The 22,847-nt window shown below is 39.1% G+C and overlaps 2 protein-coding genes across 3 annotated transcripts in view; one reads left to right on the top strand and one right to left on the bottom strand.

Annotated features, from left to right (window-relative positions):
• Positions 1 to 4,292: 4,292 nt before the first annotated feature.
• gdl (gonadal protein gdl) lies at positions 4,293 to 9,163 on the bottom strand. Its single transcript, XM_076200014.1, has 4 exons — positions 8,944 to 9,163; positions 7,852 to 8,012; positions 7,094 to 7,278; positions 4,293 to 4,559 (listed from the first exon to the last, which is right to left on the bottom strand). Exons 1-4 carry the CDS (start codon positions 9,033 to 9,035, stop codon positions 4,422 to 4,424), a joined length of 576 nt encoding a protein of 191 aa, XP_076056129.1. The 5' UTR covers positions 9,036 to 9,163; the 3' UTR covers positions 4,293 to 4,421.
• Positions 9,164 to 9,247: 84 nt separating this feature from the next.
• The window catches only part of smo (smoothened, frizzled class receptor), a 29,412-nt gene continuing 15,812 nt past the window's right edge, over positions 9,248 to 22,847 (top strand). The window contains exons 1-9 of one of the 2 annotated variants that reach the window (XM_076200013.1): positions 9,248 to 10,891; positions 11,014 to 11,292; positions 15,838 to 15,963; positions 18,042 to 18,164; positions 18,758 to 18,865; positions 18,982 to 19,191; positions 20,009 to 20,181; positions 20,497 to 20,615; positions 22,479 to 22,706. In XM_076200013.1, coding sequence (XP_076056128.1) covers positions 10,889 to 10,891; positions 11,014 to 11,292; positions 15,838 to 15,963; positions 18,042 to 18,164; positions 18,758 to 18,865; positions 18,982 to 19,191; positions 20,009 to 20,181; positions 20,497 to 20,615; positions 22,479 to 22,706 — 1,369 coding nt within the window. In that variant the 5' untranslated portion in view covers positions 9,248 to 10,888. Of the gene's footprint in view, positions 10,892 to 11,013; positions 11,293 to 15,834; positions 15,964 to 18,041; positions 18,165 to 18,757; positions 18,866 to 18,981; positions 19,192 to 20,008; positions 20,182 to 20,496; positions 20,616 to 22,478; positions 22,707 to 22,847 lie in introns of both variants that reach the window. The other variant, XM_076200012.1, reaches the window with a different exon arrangement.

Raw genomic sequence — 22,847 nt, 5'->3', positions numbered from 1 at the left:
GGGTTTGGCGCCAATCTGCTTCTCAGTCTTTGGGAACGACGTATGGTAGGAAGTTCTTCCCTTTCGCGGGGAATGGGGAGCCTCTGGGAAGGAGAGCCCGATGTCTTGGGATTGTCCATCTGGCTCCTCCGAACAGGTTTCATGCTAGGGAGGAGGGCGAAATCATTTACCTGCCTATTAATGGCAGGTTGCAGCTCCTTTATCCATATGGCTTCCAAGATAGCCAAGCGCTGAGGGTCCTCTTCTTTTGCCACAACTTCGGTGTTTTTTACCATAGTCTCCCTATCGAGGTGGCGTCGATGCTGGGTCCAGTGGTGTATACACGACTGACAATGCAAAATTTGGCAAAAACAGTTGTTTGTCTTCATCTCATTGCGTCGTCTGCTGTTCGAAACAACCCGCCCGTGCGCTTCGGGAACGTTCGGGGAATTCCGCGTTCGTGACGTCACAGTTGCCAAACAATATTGTTATTCTGAGAGTGCATTGTATCGCCTTTACATTGTCAGTCGTGTGTCGTATTTTAAATGAATAATCTCGATCTTGCAGGAAGAAATGGCCACAAGGCAATTCATATCATTTATTTTTCCCCCCATGCTTGGAATTTTAGAGAGACTGACAAATGATTCTTACTCATGCATTGGTTCTTCATCACCTATGGGCCCATGCTTCTGCAGAAATTCCCAGAAACTTGTTTCCAGCACATGCTCATTTAAGCAATTTACTTGAAATCCTTCATGGTCTATAATGCAGTTACCCTTTTCATCTAATTTCTCTGCGACCTGCTGCATCTCATTGCAACAAACACTTTCTTTCGCTGTTTGCATGGGTAGGCAGTGTCCGCATGTACACCTGGAAATAAAAAAGTTAATTTATCTACAAATGAAATAAAAGGTTGAGCTGGACTTGGAAGGACCTCGGTGCAGAGGCTGGCCCCAGGCTTATGTCCTCAATCTTCTGAAATTAAAAGTTTGGAAAAAAGAGCAAAAATTTATTGGTAGGCTTATACCATCATGTAGGCCTAGACTACAATCGAAATAGGGGCCTAAATCGTCTACTTAAAAACAAAGGACCCCATCCCATGCTTGCAATGATAGCCTAAATAAGGAACAATGCACTGAATTTCTTACCAGTTGGTATTCCCAATCCTATGAGACTGGTCAGATCTTTTGCGTTTGCGTCTAGGAGGGGTGGTAGGCCCATCTTGATTCTCGGCACCGTCTAAATCAACGTCGCCGTCGAATTCCGTCTCCTCCCCCGTGGTCTCGGGTTCTGAATCTGACAAATCGCTTTCCCCTTCTTCTTCGCTATTTTGTTCACCACTTTCTTCATCTTCACTTGCACTGTATTCCGACAAAGAAACGGGCTGTCCTATTATCGGTTCGAACTGGTAAGGCTTTACAATGCGATGTTCGGCGATATCAAACTCCTCTTCCTCTTCTTCTTCCACCATACATACTATCCTTCCGAATTGGAATGCACAATGAGCCATTTTTGCGAACAAATTTGGATTAAAAACGAACATGAAGATGAATAACTCGATTGGAATGACTGAGCTGAAGTACAGCGTGTGTCTCTTTGTCCGATTGTTTGGCAACTGTGACGTCACCGCCGGTTCATCTAGCGGCGATTACTGGTACTAATTACAAATCGACTAGAACATCTCGACTTCGGAAAAGTGGTATGTGAGGCGAAATTAAAAGTGAATTTTCTGAATAAATTCTTCTGTAACAGGTAAAAACTTTATTTGTATGCTTTTAAAAAGTACTTTTTCGAGCAATACGATGATTTTTAGCGAATGGTATATCTGTTGATATCTGACCTTTAAGTAACTTCTTATGTGGTACTTTGTCAAAAGCTTTTTTTAGGTCTAGAAATGCACAATCAGCCCATCCATCTCTTTCTTGTATTATATCTATTAGCCTTGAATAGAAACATATTAGATTGGTGATGCATGATCGTCCTTGTCTGAATCCAAACTGCCTTGGATTTAGTACGTTGTTTTTTCTAAGTACTTTACCCATCTACTTTTGATAATTCTTTCACAGATTTTTTGCTATTGTACTTGTTAGAGAGACTGGTCTATAGTTAGTAGGGTCTTCTTTATTTCCTCCTTTGTATATAGGTACTATATTTGCTCTTTTCCAATCTTTAGGAACTTTTCCTTCTTTCAAGGAACTGTTTATTATGCTTTGTATTTTGTCTGCCAGTTCATTCCTGCATTCTTTCAAAATCCAGTTTGGTATTTCATCTGGTCCATGCAATTTTCTGACATCAAGATTACTCAAGTGTTTCATTATTTCATTCTTTGTTACTTCTATTTCTTTCATAGGGGGTGTGTGTCAGATCGTGCCCACGTGGTCAATACAATGCGAGCCCAGCTAACCGCATGGTACTTACAGTGGTATGCAGATGCATGTTGCTTTTTTCATACATAGTAAGCCACCACTACCCAGAACTTCTGAGAATTTATTTAAAAAATCAGAAAAATTGCTTAAAATCCTAATTTCCACTGTCATCTTCGAAGTGGTCACCTCGGGCTTCTATACAATTCCAGTGATTTCCCCATTATTGGAAGCACTGCTGGAAATATGCTGGCTATAGTGTATTCACAATTAGCTGCAATTCCACTTGGACCTCTTTAGTGGTGCTAAAATGCCACATTTCAACTGGACTTTCATTTTAGGGAAGAGGTAGAAATTGCAGTGAGATGTGCACAGGTGTACTGTCATGGTGAAGCAACCAGTCTCATTTCTTCCACATCTCAGGCCAAGGCCATCTGCACCTAACATTTTCCCTCAGTTTTCTCAAAATGTTCCCCACAACACTCTGACCATGTTGAGCAAGTTCCCTATGTCTCCATATATGTTAAAAAAAAAAATCGCTATTGATATGATGTCGCAAACTTGGCACATTTTTTTTTGGGGGGGGGGGCATAGAGAGAATGGAGTCTTCCACTGTGAAGATTGTTGCTTTATTTCAGGGTCATAACCACCCATGACTATGTACAGGAATTTTGGGTCAACCAGAACTGTTGCTTGCAACTCAGTGCACACCTCATCCCAATGATTTCATTGATTGGCATTCAAAAGAATTTACAAAGAAGAACATGTTATTATGAAAACAAAACAAAAAACTGACAAAAATGTGCACTCACAAAGATGATGCTTGGCAGACTGGCAGCCAAAATACACACCTAATATCTAGCAGCAGCAGTTCATACTGCTACTGGTTTGGGCAAAATGACAAAATTCTTGGAAAGTTTGGATAATGGTAGTATATGAGTAATTACCCAGCTTCCCTTGTTTTGGAAAAAAAGTATACCCTTGTGTTCCAGCGTTACAGGTCCACCACTTTGCCATGCCCCATCCTTCCCAACTGCACCTCATTTTGTGACTTCATGCAGCATGGTCTACAGCATTAACTTAGCCTCCTATAAAGGAGCAATGTGCACAGTATATCTGTGCAAGAACTGCCCCAGCATTGTACTTGTTCATGACTTTATCTATGCTCACTTGCAACATGTTCAGGGATGGTTTGTTTTGTGTTGGTGTGCTTGTGGGTGCGGATCTTGGTGTGTATGTTTGAGTGTAGGTCCAGTTTCCTGTGTTCTGACTGGTGCTAACAAGCATGACACATATCAGATGGATCTAGGATGCACAAGAGTAGCACCAGATTGCTATTTTTATAGCTGTTGTCATTCCCTAGACTGTCTGGCTGAGCAGTTTTGTCTCCCTGAGGAACACCATAGTGGTGTGTTTGTTTATGGTTTAGTGATCATATAATTGAGTGCCTACATTGAAAAACAAGTGAGTGGTATCATTTCAAAAAGGATCATATAAATGAAATATCCGATATCAAACCCTCGAATAGTGAGGGAAACCTGTATTTGGGTATTGTTTTGATGTTTTTTAGTGTGTGTGGGTGTTCTGCTATGTAGTATAATGGGTGTGCTGTGTTTGTGGAGGCTGCGGCAAATGTTTGTGTGCCTCTCAAGTCAAAGTGATCCTTGACTTTGAGGACTCTTGTTTCATAGTGTACATGGTCTGTAGGTGTTGTATTTGTGCAGCCTGTAATTGTCTTTAGGGCTTTGTTTTGTATGGTCTGAAGGATGAGTGAATTTTGGGGCTGTTCTGAAACCCCCTCAGGGTTGTACCTCCGGGTGAAGGTGTGGGTTGGTGAATTGTGACTGTGTAAGTGATGAAGATATTGTTCCATCCTCTTGTCAGAGTGGTGCCTGTGGGCAGGTGCAGCTCTATAATACCCTGATAATAACAAGGATGTATGATAAACACTTTAAACACAGTAAATATTTAATAACATGTCATACATCTCGTACAAAATAAATAAAAATTACTAGCAAAATATATTACATTTGAATCCTTAAATAATCCAGAATGGTGCTTTCAGTTAAAACACCAACATCAAGGTGGTACTTTGAAACCTCCTAGCTTAACAATGAATCCTAAAATGTACATTTGAATCTTAATTTCAACACGATTGCTTGTCACTTTAAATCCTGGAACTCCCACTTGTTCCAAAGTTGACTGCTGTTCCTTAACCTGTAATGATATTGTAAATGTTAATGGTTAACAGAAAGAAACTAATCATAATCTACAAACAGTTCTTCAGAACCACATTCAACTACACAGCATAGTTTCAACAATCAAGAAAACACATACCCAACAAACTATACAGAACAATGAGAATAATAACAGAACTCCATCAAAACCAAAACAAATACATCTGCACACACAAACCAAGATTCTCCCCACAGAACATCAGATGAAAATGATAAGTACATAGTTCTATACAAGAACTCTTAATCCTATCCAATGACCATTGCTCCTTTCCTGTATACTACAATTAGGTACACACACACTCTCACAGAAAAGATCTCTTGATTCAGGATAGGAAGGATCTAAGAGGTAATGAGAACAAATTAAGAAAGACTGCATGTATAAAAGATGTGAAAAGATACATTTTCATTGTAGATGCATAAGACAGGGGTGAATGGAGAATGGTTGTATATGGATGATGTGGTGATGCATGAGGTGGAATGGGCAGGGGGATGGGGGGTGAGGTAGTATGTGTGAGCAAAATTTTGACGCAGCCCGAAGGGGTTTCTCCCTGTCTTCTTTTATGCATGGGGGGATGGAGAGGGGGGTCGCTATTTAATGAAGCGGCCTTGCTGTGGATGTGCTGTGTCTTGCAACACTGCTTCTGACCCAGGGCAGTGGACAAGGTGTAGGGATGACCCGTCATCCGGGAGGTGCTAAGATAAGAGGGAGGGTGGAGGGGTGTGGAGTGTATTCAGGGATGGAATGGGTGGGAATGATTTTATGCCTTTTCCTTTTTGGCTACCTCCCTTGTAAGTGGGAAAAAGCCTTGGTATATGTATGTATGTATGTAGATGCATAAGTATTTGGAACAGCTTAGGTGGTATAGCCAAACTAGATCATTACATGAATTTAAATCTAGATATACATACATACATATACCAAATTTTTCCCCCTTATAAGGGAGGTAGCCAAAAAACAAAGGCATAAAATCCACTCCCACCCATTCCATCCCCAACATACTCCACTCCCATCCACCCCATTCCCTCTATCTTATCTTGGCACCTCCTGGATGATGGGTCATCGCTGCATCTCACCCACTGCCCTGGGTCAGAAGCAGTGTCGCAAGACAGCACATTCACAGCAAGGCCGCTTCATTAAATCAGTGACCCACCCTCTCCATCCCCTCATGCAGAAAAGGAGATTGGGAGAAATCCCTTCGGGCTGCATCAATTTATTTCTCATACATACTCCCCTCCCCTCCCCCTCATGCATCACAGTATCATCCATATACAACCATTCTCCACTAACCCCTATCTTCTGTCCTCTCCTGTCCTTCCTCAACAGACATTCTCCTCTTTCCCAATGCCCCTTTTACCCCATCCATCCATCTCATCCTAGGTTGACCCCTCATGTTCACTCCTTCCACCTCTTCCTTCCACACCTCTTTTACTAGTCTTTCTTCACTCATTCTTTCCATGTGTCCGAACCATATCAATACTCTTTCATCCACCCTATCTCCCAACTCCCTTTCCACCCCTGTTCTCCTCCTCACCTCCTCATTTCTCACTCTATCCAGCCTATTAACCCCTATCATACTTCTCAGGTACCTCATCTCAAACACATTCAAACTCCTCCTCTCTTATGTTCCATGTTTCTGCCCCATACAGTGCTGTCAGCACAATCACTCCTTCATACAATCTCCTCTTAGCATCCATTCCCAAATGTTTATTTCTCATTACACTTTTTAATCCCCCAAGGCATTTACTCGCTTCTCTCAAATTAATTATATAAACCAAGTTGGAACTGCACATGAACTTGAGGCTAGGTATGATAAATTAGAGTGTAAATGGGACCCAATGAATGTTGCTCCTTTCCTGTATGTACAACAATAAGGTAGACACACAGTATGATTACAGTATTTGGTGAATACAATTAAGTAAATAAACACAAATGTACATCACTTTAATTATTACAGTATTCGGGTTGCTAAAGGGAATGGATTACACTGACAGAAAAGATCTCTTGATATGAGGGCTTTAAGAGGTTATGAGAACAAATTAAGGAAGACTACATTTCTAAAGGATGATAAGAAATACAGTTTTCCATATAGATGCATAAATATTTGGAATAGCTGGAAAAATACATGAACTCAAATCTGAATATAGATCAAGGATATAGATTAAGTTGGAACTGTACAGGAACTTAAGGCTACTAATGATAAATTGGAAAATAGGAGACATGACCCAATGAGTATTGCTCCTATCCTATATACTAGTTAGGTAAATACACATATGAAGATATGATATTGAGGAAGACAAGAGGGTGATATAATACAGGGAACAATAGAAAAAACTAAAAGTAGCCTATATTCATGTGGATGGTTTACTAATGGTCAGGTCAGAAATGATGACTTGATGATAAATAAGCCTGATAACTTGTGTTTAGTGGAAGCTAAGCTCTTATAAAAAAAATGAAACAGTCCACCAAAACATTAAAAATTAAGTGTTGGATACAGGAGACCTCCAAATGAATACCTTTTGATCAAGGATATGTAGGATTCTAGCATCACATTTTGCCAGCTGCTGTTGCTGCTCAGTGTCCATTTGCTTTAACTGCTCCTCATGTTGATGTGGTAGACGAACTGCTACATGGGTCTTTCCTTGTCTTGCTGCTGCAGACACATCTTCTTTTTGTGTCTTTAGAATTTTCTCTTTATCAACTATTGGAATACAAGTAGCAAATTTTATTTCTCTATATATAAATAATTTTCTGTAAGCACACAGTTATGATAACTAGACATGGCATAACAATATATATATATATGCATACTGCTGCAAACAAAACTGAATTCAGTTTGGATGACAAGAGGAGGAAAAGTAACTATTACAATATGTTAAAGAACTTACATGAAGCCTACTAGAAAGGACTAACAGTGGTATTCCTAAAAAAGAAAAAAAATCTTTCCTTATATAAATCCTTGGAAGGGAAAGATTTATATAAGGAAAGTATTTTTTAAGAATACCACTAAGAATCTTACAGTGGTATTCTTAACAAAAATCTTTCCTTATATAAATCTTTCCCTTCCAAAGATTTATATAAGATTTATATAAGGCAAGAATTTTTCTTAATTATACCACCATAAGGACTTCCAGAAGGACAGATGTCAAACAATCTGTTGCCCCAATTCTCTTTTATGGAGCATCAAAATATCCTTATCTTAGTTCCATTCACAATGAACAATCATCTTTCGGTCAATATATGGGAAACATTTGAATCCTTAGTGGGAATATACCTTTTTGTTTGTTAACAAGTTGAGATCGTTGCTGATGCAAATGCTTTTCTGTCATATGCTGAAGTTCAGCCAGTTCCCGAACAATCTCAAAGACAGTTTGATCCAGCAGGACATGGGCTAAAGATGACAACAAATCATATGGAAGACGTTGCTGATATTTCCTGCAAGGACAAAAATATTTCAGCATAATTTGATCTCACCTGTGTATCTTAGAGGGCTGGGATAAATGTGCTTAACACTGCTATCTTTGCTTCATTATATATATATATTTTGAGTGTTTCTGTCCTCTTATAATTTTATTCTAATTTATACTATATTTACTAGAAGCAAATATATCAAATGATGATGTTTCAAATGTAATGATCAAGATACCATCATATAAATGTTCCATAAAGAAGGAAAATAAATACATACATACATATACCAAGGCTTTCCCCCTTACAAGGGAGGTAGCCAAAAAGGGAAAGGCATAAAATATTTTCCACCCATTCCATCCCTGAATACACTCCACACCCCTCCACCCTCCCTCTTATCTGAGCACCTCCTAGATGACGGGTCATCCCTGCACCTTGTCCACTGCCCTGGGTCAGAAGCAGTGTCGTATGACAGAAAAATCCATTTATGTTAAATCCAGTATGAAGGAATATTAGAAGAAAAAAAAGACTGTAGTGACATGATAGTGGTGATTGAAATATTCAGATCAATCAATGAAGTGGATGAAATTGAGAGATATTCTGGGTGTGCATATTGAATATTCTTGGTGATAATGCACAACCCAACACCACTATCCTAACACAAGTTCTACTCATAGTGAAAAATAATTCCCTCACCCTCTCACATACCTCTCCACCTCTCAAATGCCTTCCTATCAACTTTGTCAGTTTCCAAAACCCATAGGCCATAATTTTAAAAAATAATTTCCTTTAGCTCAAAAATTTTCAATGCCAGCATTGCTTAGTGCAAGATCCTATAAATACCAAAGTAGGACTTATCAAGTTGATCAATTAAATCTGGGTTTGTTGTCACACTGTCACAATCAATTATCTTGCAATCCCAATTGACCTTATCACTTCTGCACACTTAGTGACTTACGGTGGAATTTCCCTTGCCATTTTCTGCAACTTCTCCAGCATAACATAGAGTCTTTCCTGTGTATTTGAGGACTGGTTAGCAAAGGATGCCATATTCTTATAAAAAAAATACCCTACTAAATATTGTTAGGGGCTAGCCCCGAGATCCCCTGCCTCTCTGGATAACCAAGGTAACAACTTCAGTTTGTTTACATCCATCAGTTGCCGAATGTAACACGCAAAAGAAAATGAGTAAGATAGGGGTGACCTTAACAAAGTCAAATGACTAACGCCCTCGGTTGATCATGTAATGAATTGTTCGCACTCAGGGGCGTCCACAATAAAATTGATTTTTAATCGAAATAGTAAGTGACAACAGGTAAAGCTTCAAACACATCCTGGTTTTCTAAGGGGGGGAGGGGTCAACTGCTCTCCTAAACCCCACTCCATGTACGCACTGTTAGATTTCAATAAAATGAAGAGGGCATCACGAGAAAAGAAAGATGATAACAATTCACGTTTCTTATAAATCACTAATCTGCAGTAGTGTGATTTTTATTTTACTTGGATGAAAAGCAACACAACCACAACATCTATTCATTTAACTCTGAAGATAATCAGAAACCGCAAATACAAATATAGAGATGTGGCGAATCAGCCGTTGTTATTGTAGTTGTTGGTGGTCTTCTTCGCCTTCTTTATTTTTTTTTAATTCTTTTTCTTCGCCTTCTTTTTCATTTTTTTTTCTTCCTTTTCCTTTTGTTCCCCTCCTCCTCTCAGATTCTGCTCTATGCATAGAGTCGGTCAGACGAACAAGGCGTAAACCAGTTGAGTAGGCATGTGCCCACATTTCTGAGAGAATCAAGCGTGTTCAGAATTTACAGAACAAACATCCATATCCATGCGTACAATCTTCCGCCACACACCTGATGGCCGACCGACCCGGGGCTATTTCGTGCCATTCGGACGGAGGCAGCGCGATATTCAAAGTTCAAGACGGTCAAAATATCTCCTGAAGCGTTGAGTCACTAACGACTCAGTAATACCGAGTAATGAGACGTCCCGTTTTCTGTGGAACTTGAGGCCCGTTTTCTCGAGTATTGCCTTTCAAGAAATGTGGATGATGCGGGTAGCAGTTCCTCTCGAGGCTAGGATTTTCACGATGAAAAATCTCCTCGCTCCCATGTCTTATTGTCCAATTTTTTCTCGGAGTAATGTTGAGCTCAACTGTCACATTGTGCAGAGAAAGGTTTGAAGGATTTGTGTCTTGTGCGAGCCTTTTATGGTTGTCGTGGGACTTTTAAAGTCTCAACACCTGTCACTGCGTCGCCTTTGTTTAGGGAGGCCCAAGCGTCGCCTCTGGGAGTAGAAGGAGGGGGAGGAGGAGGAAGAGGAGAAGGGACAGGAGGTAACCACAGGAGGGTGAAATGACGCTCGCCAAAACGAACCTTTGGCTGGTGGCAGCAGCAGCCTTTAACCCTTAGTCCGAACGTGCTCATCTCAGTGGGTGCAATAAACTTTCTCTCATAGATTATTAAAAGTCTGTTATTATTACCTTGCTTTGCCATTTAAGAAATATAATTTATGGGAAAATAACCTAATGGTATAACCGATATATTCTGAAATGGCAAGAGAAACATATGATAGATGAACAGAAACTACACTAATGAATTCGAACACAAAACAAAGACTGTGTGTGGTCCACTTTTCAGTTAAATCAGACGTTGAGACATAAACAAAATTAAGAGAGGTATATAGGAAAATGGATGTTTTCTTGTGTATACCATTGATATCCAACTACACATTGATGCTAGGAATGTAGCGAAATGTAGTGTTTTACTCTATGTCTACGAAAAGTTAATATTTGTCATAAGAGTGGTTGTCTTCTTTGGTGGTCCTCGCTCGTTCATCAGAAGTCATGAAGCGGAAATAGCCTTTTGAGTTTGGTGGATGGCAGAACACTTAGTATGGTAAGACTCGTGCATTTATGTATCTGTTTGTGCTCCAATGTATAATATGCAGAACTCGTGTCTGAAGTATAGAGAGGGAACTGTATGTCGATAATGAACCAACATTTTCATTTTCATTCTAGGTAGTGATGGTGGTCTTCCAGACCTCTGTGTGGATGATCATTATAAATTACGTGTCAAAAGTAGAGTGCCAAGTGATTCAAGATGGATCAATTGATTCACCCTTGCAGCCAACAGGAGGCCAGAATCAGTCAGCTCACAATGATTTTACAGACATGTCCATTTTTGGAAAGAACTTCAAGGTGGATGCTGGTGAAGCATTGCATAGTGTTAAGCCACCTGATCACATCACTCTTGCTCCAAACAGTCAATATTCATCAGTTTTGAATAACTTGCACAGGGTGAGTATTTGGTACAGCATGGGAAGTTACAGGTGTGTTATAGTTGATTTTCCAATACCACACGGCCCGACTTCACAGGGAGCTGCATCAAGCTCTATCACTGATCAGCTTCAATACCTGAAGTGCGAGCAGAGGTGTGGAAACAGTGGGTCCCCAGACTGGCTGTGGTGAGGTCACTTAAAACTGTGATAAGACAAATAAGATTCTAATACTGAAGAACCTTATTGGTTTTATACCATGTTAGTTTTTCATATTGCTTGTAATATATATATATATATATATTTATATCCAATATAGTCTCCAATGTTGAATACTGCTCCTTGTATTTACCTGAAATTAAATTTGTATATGCAGATATATTAACTTTGATAAAATTAAAAATATATAGATTATTCTGAGCTCGTGTGTAGGTGCATTGGTTTTTAGGGTAGAGCCAAAAATTGACAATGATCATACTTTAACAACCTAAATTGGATCTGATTTGAAAATTAAAGATATTATTTTGAATTTAGTAGGAGAAATTTCAAAAGTTAGATGAGAAGAAAAATACAGGACTAAAAATGATGGTGGGTTGTGTAGTGAATGAATGTGCACATAATTCAAACTAAGATTGGCAAGTTTAGGGAAATCCCTATCCAAAGGGGGACAAACATTTAACTTATAAGTCATTAGTGTCAATGAGAAAGTATTGGATAGATGTGAATGAAGTTATTAGGATGCTAGGGACAAAAAGTAGGGAGGTGCTAAGAGTGAACTCTTTAAATGAAAAGGAAAAGGAGGAGTACAAGAAGAAGCTGAAGGAGGAGTGGGAGGGAGTGAAGGATAGAGTAGAGCTAGGTGTGGAGGAGGAATGGGGATGGTTCAAGGAGGGAGTCACAAAGTGTGCAAAGATGGTGTGTGGAACAAGAAGGACAGGAGGAAATAGAAGGAAGGGTAGTGAATGATGGGATGAGGAAACAAAGAAGGTTGTAGAAAAGAAGAAGCGAACTTTCACAGATTGGTTACAAAATAGGACGAGGGAGTCATATGAGAGGTACAAAGAAAAGAAAAGAGAAGTAAAGCAAAAGGCAAAGAGGAGAGCAGATGTGAAATGGGATAAGAGTATGACAAAATTTTGAAAGTAATAAAAAGATGTTTTGGAAAGAAATTAAAAGAGGAAGAGGAGGCGAATCAAGTAGAGAAGAAAAGGTAAAAGGTGCAGATGGAGAGATGATAATGGAAGAGAAGGCAGTAAGGGGAAGATGGGCAGAATATTTTAGGGAGTTGCTAAATGTGAAGGAGGATAGGGAGGGAAAGATAGTTGCAGTGGGAAATGCTAAGAAAATGAGAGTGATGAGTGAGGAAAATGGAGGAGAAATAAGGAAGGATGAAGTGAAGGCAGTTGTTAAGATGATGAAAGCAGGTAAGACACCTGGTCTGGATAGATGCCATGCAGAATGTCTAAAAAAAAAGGAGGTACAGTGATGGTGGACTGGCTGGTGAGGTTATTTAATGTTTGCTGGAGAGAGGGTAGAGTGCCAGAGGACTGGAGGAGTGCCTGTATAGTTCCACTTTACAAGGGAAAAGGGGGCTAGTGTGAATGTAGTAGTTTCAGAGGGATTAGCTTGTTAAGTGTAGTTGGGAAGGCTTATGGGAGGATCTTGATTGAGAGGATTAGGAGAGGAACAGAGGGAGTAATTGGTGAGGAACAGTGTGGATTTAGGACGGGTAGAGGTTGTGTAGATCAGATCTTTGTGGTAAGACAGATATGTGAGAAAGCTATAGGAAAGGGGAAGGATGTTTTTTGGGCTTTTATGGATCTGAAAAAGGCTTATGATAGGGTAGACAGAAAGGCACTGTGGGAGGTTATGCAGATATATGGGATAGGAGGAAAGCTTCTAGGAGCTGTCAAGAGTTTGTATGAGAGTAGTAGAGCTTGTGTCAGGATTAGAAATGAAGAGAGTGAGTGGTTCGAGGTAAAGGTGGAACTTCGTCAAGGATACGTTATGTCGCCCTGGCTGTTCAACTTATACATGGATGGGGTAGTGCAAGAGGTAAATGCAAGGGTAGTGGGTCAGGGATTGGAGATGGTTAAAGAAAATGGAGAAAAGTGGGAGGTGAGCCAGCTGTTGTTTGCTGACGACACTGTGCTTGTGGCAGGATCGGAGGAGGGACTGAGGAAGTTGGTGACAGAGTTTGGGAGAGTATGTGATAGAAGAAAGCTAAAGATAAATGTGGGTAAAAGTAAGGTGATGAGATGTACAAGGGGTGAAAGTGGCAGTAGACTGGAAGTGAGCATTAAGGGAGAGCGACTGGAGGAAGTGGATAGTTTTAGATACTTGGGTGCAAATGTGGCAGGAAAAGGTGGAGTGACGGTGGAGGTAGAATGTAGATTGAGAGAAGTGAGTAAATGCCTTGGTGGATTAAAGAGTGTAATGAGGAATAGACATTTGGGAATGGATGCTAAGAGGAGACTGTATGAAGGAGTGATTGTGCCAACAGCACTGTATGAGGCAGAAACATGGAACATAAGAGAGGAAGAGAGAAGGAGTTTGAATGTGTTTGAGATGAGGTGTCTGAGAAGTATGATAGGGGTTACTAGGCTAGATAGAGTGAGAAATGAGGAGGTGAGGAGGAGAACAGGGGTGGAAAGGGAGCTGGGAGATAGGATTGATGAAAGAGTATTAGGATGGTTTGGACACATGGAAAGAATGAGTGAAGAAAGACTAGTAAAAGAAGTATGGAAGGCAGATGTGGAGGGAGTGAAGATGAGGGGACGTCCTAGGATGAGGTGGATGGATGGGGTGAAGGGGGCTTTGGGGAAGAGGGGAATGTCTGTTGAGGAAGGACGGGAGAGGACAGAAGACAGAGGTGAATGGAGAATGGTTGTATATGGATGATGTTGTGATGCATGAGGTGGAATGGGCAGGGGGATGGGGGGTGAGGTAGTATGTATGAGCAAAATTTGATGCAGCCCGAAGGGATTTCTCCCTGTCTTCTCCTTTTATGCATGGGGGGACAGAGAGGGGGGGTCGCCGATTTAATGAAGCGGCCTTGCTGTGGATGTGCTGTGTCTTGAGACACTGCTTCTGACCCAGGGCAGTGGACAAGGTGCAGGGATGACCCGTCATCCAAGAGGTGCTAAGATAAGAGGGAGGGTGGAGGGGTGTGGAGTGTATTCAGGGATGGAATGGGTGGGAATGATTTTATGCCTTTCCCTTTTTGGCTACCTCCCTTGTAAGGGGAAAAGGCCTTGGTATATGTATGTATTTAGTTTGATTTTGAACTTGCGGAGCTTCTCTGATGGTCATTGGCATCTTACATACTATAAAGGAAAGGATCAATGTGCAGTATCTTTGCATTTCAGTTAAAGTATTGACAAAATACTATATAGATTACTAATATAAAGACTAGACTAGTTGATAGAGCCAAGGGAAAGATGTCAGATTGAGTGTTCCCAGATGGAAGTGATGAGAACTGTGTTGACCTATTTAGGAGTAGTCTTATGTATGTTATGTAGTGATTATAAAATTGTATTCAAGTCAGGCAAATCCCCTCAAAACTCCATCTATATACCAAGGGCTTTTTCCCTCTTACCAGGGAGGTAGCCAAAGTCAAAAGGCATATATCCACTAACACCCATTTCATCCCCACCCATTCCATTCCCATCCATCACTTTCAAAACTTAATTGAATAAAATGCATCTTGGTTGATCTATGAACTGGATCATGATATTCAATCTTGATATTGGTAAACAAATTATTCAACTTATAAATGAGTAAAAAAATGTGGAAAGCAGAGATGAATGGAGAGGACTTGAGGGGAAGACAGAATGGGATGAATGGATTGTGTGAAGGGGCCATTAGATAAAAGGGGAATGTTTGGTGAGCAGGGAAGGGAGAGAGCAGGATATAGATGTGGGGAGCTTTGGGCATTGGGCCTTGCTGTGGAGGTGCTGTGTCTTGCTGCATTGCCTCTGACCTAGGCAATAAAGGTGGATGGGTGAGGGAGGGTGCATAAGCCTGGCTGGCTACCTCCCTTGTTAAGGGGAAGAAGCCCTTTTATTAGGGTACTCGTACCAATGGAGACGCATTTGACACAAAAAACTTCTATCTGCCGATGGTGAATAGATAGGAGCATAATTATAGGCTCAAAAAATCACTTAACTATCCCCTCATAATGTGACATAGTCTTACCTTCCTAATCCAAATAGGTACATGACTGCAGGAGATGAAAAGATTCTTTCATAAACAGTACTTTTTTTAATTTCATTTCCTGTAGTCACATACCTATTTGGATTAGGAAGGTAAGACTATGTCACATTGTGAGGGGATAGTTAAGTGATTTTTTGAACCCATAATTATGCTCCTATCTATTCACCATCGGCAGATAGAAGTTTTTTTTGTGTCCAATGCGTCTGCATAGGGCAAGTGCGTCTTCATTGGTACGCGTACCTTACAGGCATACTGGATAAAACTTGAAATACCTGTATTGTAACTTGTACAAAGTTTACCAAGTTGTTAGAAATAAAAGAAGTTTTAATAATTGGCTTTTCTTTACTAGCAGGTCAGTGCTTGTCATCAATCAGCTGAATGTGTTCCACTGGAGGAGCAAACATGTCTAGGAGTGAAACTTCCTTATACTCACACATCTTTGGTGTTAACAGGTTTTAAAAGCCAAGCAAAAGCAAGGGTAAGTTGTTTTTCCATTTATCAGTTTGTGTGTGCATGCATGTACATGTATGTGCTTTCACTTGATGTATGTATAGTATATATATGTACACGCATACATATACCAGTGGCTTTATCCCCCTTACAAGGGAGGTAGCCAAAGTTAAAAGCATAAATCTGCTCCCACCCATTTCATCCCCACATACTTCACTCCTATTCACCACCCCTCCCTCTGTCTTTTCTTGGCTATATATATATATATATATATATATATATATTTTGCTGGTAACCACTAAGGAAATCGGAAGAAAACAGTATATCCCAAGCGCTTTCGTGTAATTCACATCTTCGTATTCGTGTAATTCACATCTTCGTATTCCCCTGAAGATGTGAATTACACGAAAGCGCTTGGGATATACTGTTTTCTTCCGATTTCCTTAGTGGTTACCAGCAAAATTTGTGGATCACGTGTTGTTAATAGTGATCTTTCTGCATATATATATATATATATATATATATATATATATATGTATATATATATATATATATATATATATATATATATACACACACACACATACATACATATTCATATATATATGTGTGTGTGTGTGTGTGTCTGGAGGTGAGGTGGTAAATGAAATGGAAGGCTAGAGTATGGAGTTTTATACAGTACCAGACATTTTGACCTCTTGGACTTTCTTCAGCAGACAGAAAAAGAGGTCAAAATTTCTTGTACTGATTTAAACTCCATACTTAGCCTTAACATTTTATTTGCCACCACACCTCCATATGTTGTCAATCTTTACATACACACATATGTACATATATATATATAAAATATACAGGAAGGGAGCTCTGCTCGTGGTGACCAATCATTGTATCTTTCGGCATTAAGTTTTTTTCTTAAAATCTTGAATAGTGTTTGCACACACTGTTTCTTTGTCTTATTTGTTCCAGGTATGTGTCACACTGTGTGGGAAGCTCTTTTTTTTTTTTTTTTTTTTTTTTTTTTTTTTTCTCCTCCAGATCTCTTCTGTAATTATCTTTTTTGAGTTTCTTTTCGTGTCCTCTTGTTTTTCCATTGTCCCATTTCAATAAATCATTCTTATCTAAGATTGCCATTCCTTTCATAATTCTATAGATAGTAGGTCTCCTCTTTCCCTTCTTTGTTCCAGAGTTGGTAATACTAATTTGGACAATCTTTGTTCATATGTCATTTTGGAAAGAGCTGGTGCCAGTTTTGTTGTTGCTCTTTGTATTCTTTCTAATTTTTTTATATTATTTTTAGTGCTGGGTGTCCATAGTGTTGATGCGTACTTGAGTTTTGGTCTTATTACATACATACATATACCAAAGGCTTTTTCCCCCATCCAAATAGACAAATGCCATTTTTATTGACCTCAATAAATTGTAGGTTTCTCCGACTATTTTATTAATATGTTTGTTCGCTGTCATATCTTTGCTGATCATCACTCCAAGGTCTTTTTCCAAGTTTACCTTTTTGACCTCTTCTTCACCAATTTTATAATCTCTTGATATTCTGTTCTTACTTTTTCCAAATTCCATTATACTACATTTCTTGATATTGAATTTCACTTCCCACTTTTGAGTCCATTTCCAGATCTTGTCCAAGTCTTGTTGTAATGAGTTGCAATCCTCCTCTGTTTTTACTTTCTTTAGTATTTTTGCGTCGTCTGCAAAGAAATTCATATAACACTACTCCTTCATCCATGTCATTTATGTATATGGCAATCATGATCAGGACCAGTACTGATCCCTGCATGACACCATTTATCATTTCTTCCCAATTTGAGAATTTATCTCTAATTACTACTCTCATTTTCCTCCCAGTCAGGAAGTCTTTCATCCATTTTAATAATTTTCCTCTGATGCCACCCAGACTCTATTTTCCTTATTAGTTTCTTGTGTGGTACCTTATCAAATGCCTTTTGTAGGTCCAGAAAGGCACCGTCTGCCCAAACATCTCTCTTGTATTATATCTATTAATCTCGAGTGCATATAATTCTTATCCTGAATTCATGATTGATTTTATTGTGTTATTCTTTTATAATATGCTAAGCTAATATCTAATTACAGGAACAGTTGGAAGTATGGAAGGCACTACAGAATATCCCAAGGTGTTGGGCAGTAGTTCAGCCCTTTCTATGTTCAGTTCTCTTTCCTCCCTGCCACAATTCTTCTGTTGAGCTCCCGTCACAGGTGAGGAGAAACATAATTCATACTATGGGAAAAATGTGTATGTGTGTGATTCACCATGGTCTTGGATCACATGTTTGGACTCATGATTGACAGCTATTTCCCTCCCAGAAGAGAGCTCAGAGCTCTATGCTCATGGTGACCCATCTTAGTATCTTGTAACATCTAGTTCTTAAATTCATGTATGGTGTTTGTGTGTGTGTGAGTGAATACAAACATGGAACATATCTCCCCACACACACACACTCACACTCTAATTCAGCTGTCTGAGTTTGAATCACTGGCCAGGGCTGAAGAGCATCACAATGTTGCAAGCTGGCACTCCAGTGTTGGTGGGCAAGGACTTGTATGTTTGTATAAGGTGACAGCATTACTCATAGGTAAGGCCATATATAAATTCTGAGCTCTCATCTGGGAGGATAATAGCTGTCAGTCAGAGGTCTAACACATTATCCAAGGAGGTAAGATAAAAGGGACGACAAATGGGTGTTGGATGGGGATGGGTGAAAGGTGGGTTAGCTGACCATTCCCCTTATAAAGGGAAAGAGGGCCTTTTAGTATATGAATACAGTATGTATCTTGTTTAATTGAAACAGGAGATGTGCAACATTACCAGAGTTCCTTGTCGACTTGTGGAGCTTGAAAGAAAATGGCCTGACTTCCTTCAGTGCAAACAAATCTATCAACCAACCTATTTATGTAGGGTAAGTTCTATTGTCTTTACTGGCTCTTGTGATTTTCTGATGTGTGTGTTATTATGTCATAATTGCCATTGTTTTGAAGATGTCCTTTTTATGTAATATATTGAATCAACTTTCAGAACAGTGTGAGAGAACTCAAATTCAACACATCTGGAAGATGTGCAGCTCCCTTGGTAGAAACAGAAGAGGAAGATTCATGGTATGAAGGTGTGAAAGGATGTGGTATTCAGTGTAGCAATCCAATGTTTACAGAAGAGGAACATCAAGATCTGCGTAGATACATTGGAATAGTTGGAGGCATCAGCTTGGCATTTGTAGCTCTCACTGTGGTATGTTTGGTATTGATTTGATATTGATGTTTTCACAGGTAGACTACCTGCTCTTCTTCAGGGATAGCAAATGCTAATTGTTCACCTAGTTTCTTATTCTGCTTGGGTTGATTAGGTTTATTTACCTAAATAAGGATGTTTTTGTGTGATATGGTTTGATCATTCAAATATTTTCAGCAATTATTGTACTTCAATAAGTTCTGTGATGATTGCATTTAAGGTGTTTCACCCATGTTGGTCACTGCCATTTGCATTCTCTTGAGCTTGCTAATATCCTTGTGTGGGGACCATGCTATTGCTGAATATTCCAATCTAGGTTGGAATAGACTTTTTCTTTCTTTCTTTCTTTCTTTTCTTTTTTTATCATTTCTTCTGCCATATAGTTGGAAACTAATTTTATGTTCTTCAGTAATCTATTTGTCTCTCCCACAATCTTGCTGATATGTTTGTCTGGTGACAGGTTATTCTTTTTCATCACTCCAAAAAAAATGTTCTCCTCAATTTGCCTTTGTAATTGCTTCACTTTTTGTTGAAGAATTCAATGATGGTTGTGTTGCGTTATTTCCAGTTGTACTTCAGACATATATACTGCCTAGATCTTTTTGAAGTATTTACCTAGTTGTATTTTACGGGATGAGAGCTATGCTCGTAGTGACCTGTTTTCTTATCTCTCCACATCCAGATTATTCTTAAAATCATGTATAGTGTATTTGTGTGTGTGCATGTATATATATTTCATGAGAACTTGGAGTTATGATTATAATGGATATGTATAACATTACATAACATTTAATATCATATGATTTCTCTTTTTCAGATAACCTACCTCATTGACTGGAAGTCAGCTAGTAAATATCCAGCACTTATCATATTTTATATCAATGGTTGTTTGCTGGTTGCTTCAATTGGCTTTATGGTACAGTTCCAAGCAGGGGCAAGAGAGGACATTACATGCCGCAAAGATGGAACTCTTCGGCAGGCAGAGCCAAGGTATGTCTTGATGCATGGCAGACATGACTTCTTAAACAGGTGTTACAGTATTGAAGTAATTTTCAAATAAGGATGAATAAGGAGTGGCATATCAGGGGAATCACTGAGCATGTTGAAGGCCATTGTAATACAAGGAATGTCAGGCCCAGTAAGTCAACAACTGATCAGATCCTAGCACTAGTGGAGTTGCAATGTGAGTTTCAACAGGGCATTTGACTCATTGCATTGTGTGGTGCTCTGGGATCTTCCTTTGATGAAATGGTAATAACAGATTCAATTTATATTGACAAAAACTTAAGTTCATTTTCTTTACAGTTCTGGTGAGAATTTGTCATGTGTTGCAGTGTTCATTTGCATCTATTACTTCATGATTGCATGTGGCATGTGGGTTATTGTCCTCACCTACTGTTGGCATACCAGCTTCAAATCCTTAGGTAAGTGGAATGGTGCACTAAGAAGTAATTCTACATTTCCATTGTTGATAATGTACTTCATTGCACACATACACACACACATGTGCACATATGGACATGTGAAGATGTAACTAAGATTAGAATACAAAAGGCAGCAACCAAATTGGTCCCTTGCCTAGCAGATAAACCATATGACGAAAGACTAAAGACAGTGGATCTGCCAGATTTGAAAGATCAAAGCAAAGAGAAAGAAGTGATATCATTACAGTACACCTTGGTCTCTTATTCCAACACTCATGAACTGCCACTTGTGCAGACATTTAGTTCCAGGACATAAACCCACTTTGGGAATTAGTGGTGTTTTGTCCTGGGTCCAAACAGCTGCACAAGTGGCAGTTGATGAGTGTTGGATTAAGAGATGTAGGTGTATTTAGGTCACTAATGGGGATAGATTACATTGATAGAAGAGATCTCTTGATTAAGGAGAGGAAGGCTTGAGGCCATAAGAACAAATTATGGAAGACTACTTGTCTAAAGGATGTGAAGAAATATAGTTTTCTATATAGATACATAAATACTTGAAATAGCTTAGGTGATATAGCCTAAGATGGAACAATACATGAAATCAAATCTATCTATATTCCAAGGGCGGCTTCTCCTGTATAAGGGAGGTACCAAAGATATAGACTAAGTTCAAACTGTACATGAATTTGAGACTAGGTATGATAAATTGGAGAGTAGAGGAGGAGACCCAACAAGCATTACTTCTTTCCAGTACATTACAATTAGGTAAACACACACATACACACAGCTCAGGCCATAGCTCTTTCCGAACTAACGTATGAGCAAAGACTGTCCAAATTAGAACTACCAACTTTGGAACAGAGAAGAGAAAGGTGACCTGCTGACTATCTACAGAAGAATGAAAGGAATGGAAGTTTTAGATAGGGATGACTTGTTAATATGGGACAACGGTAAAACGAGAGGACATGAAAAGAAACTAAAAAAAGATAGTTATAGAAGAAATTTAAAAAGGAACAGCTTCCCACACAGAGTGGTAGATAGATGGAATAAATTAGACAATGAAACAGTGTGTGCAAACACTATACAAGATTTTAAGAAAAAAATTGATGCTGAGAGATAGAAAGACAGGTCACCACGAGCATAGCTCCCTTCCTGTATAATACAACTAGGTAAATATATGAGCTCTGGGTTCTTATTTGGGAGAGTAATAGTTGTTGATAATAAGTCCAACACATGACCTAAGACCATGGTGAATTACACACAGACATTCATCTTTCATTTCACTTCCTCCTGAAACATCTTATTCTTTTCAAAACTATCTGTCAAATTCCTACACTACATCTGCTCTCCTTTTATCCTGCCTCATCTTAAAATTTGCTTCTCCTCTCCTCTTTTTGTATCTCTCATATATTTCTCTAGTTCTACTTTGCAACCAATCTTCATAAACTTGTTTTTTCTTTCACCATTGTTTGTACCTCTTTATTCCACCATTCACTTGCCACCTATCCTGTTCTCTTCCATCCAACTTATCCTTCATATCATCTTTGCACTCCTTATCATTTCCTCTTCTGTTTCTCATTTATCCTTCATTACTTCCCATATTTCTATTGGCTTCTCCTGGTATTCTTTCTTTTTCCTTTTAATTTAATTTATTTTATGCATTTATAAGTCCTCTGTAATGGTCACCATCCTAACCTCCTGATAGGGGGGAGTTTGTGATGTTAAATAAGATTATTTGTGCATTATCTTAATATTTCCGACTCCTCATCTTCATTTAGTATAACTAAAATTTGTATTACAAAGCTTACTTTCAAAAATAATATATTTGTTCCTGTTTAAAGCCATACTTATGTTTTGCAGCTGCAGGAGAGAGTCATGAAGAGCTTGAAAGGCGAGCTGCATATTTCCATTTGATTGCATGGTCACTACCCTTGGTCTTGACCATCACCTTGATGGCTTTGGCGGAAGTGCGGGCAGATTCCATGGCTGGCATTTGCTTTCTTTCAACAGGAGTGCATATCAGAGTTGGATTTCTCATTGTGCCAGTGGTTCTCATTATTTGCACATCAGGCTACTTCTTAATTCAAAGTAATCTTTTGCAGTATTTGAGATGTCATGTAGTTTTACTTGATTCTTTTTCAAGATTTGTACACTAATGATGGCATACTTTTCTAATGTTACTATGTTCATTCTTAGTGAGGCAAGTATTCTACGTTGAAATATTTGTTT

The sequence above is a fragment of the Oratosquilla oratoria genome, chromosome 16 (assembly GCF_046742065.1).
Source record: "Oratosquilla oratoria isolate Oo_2021 chromosome 16, ASM4674206v1, whole genome shotgun sequence".
Lineage (NCBI taxonomy): Eukaryota > Metazoa > Arthropoda > Malacostraca > Stomatopoda > Squillidae > Oratosquilla > Oratosquilla oratoria.
Note: the sequence above shows the minus strand (reverse complement) of the source record. Positions and strands in the feature narration are given on the sequence as shown.

Bases quoted from the DNA above. Each gene is read 5' to 3' on its own strand.
- gdl (XM_076200014.1), bottom strand. From the start codon at position 9,035: ATGGCATCCTTTGCTAACCAGTCCTCAAATACACAGGAAAGACTCTAT. The intron at 8,013-8,943 runs GTAAGTCACTAA...TTGTCCTTGCAG, and splicing joins ATGGCAAGGGAAATTCCACC to GAAATATCAGCAACGTCTTC. The intron at 7,279-7,851 runs GTATATTCCCAC...GTATTCCAATAG, and splicing joins ACTTGTTAACAAACAAAAAG to TTGATAAAGAGAAAATTCTA.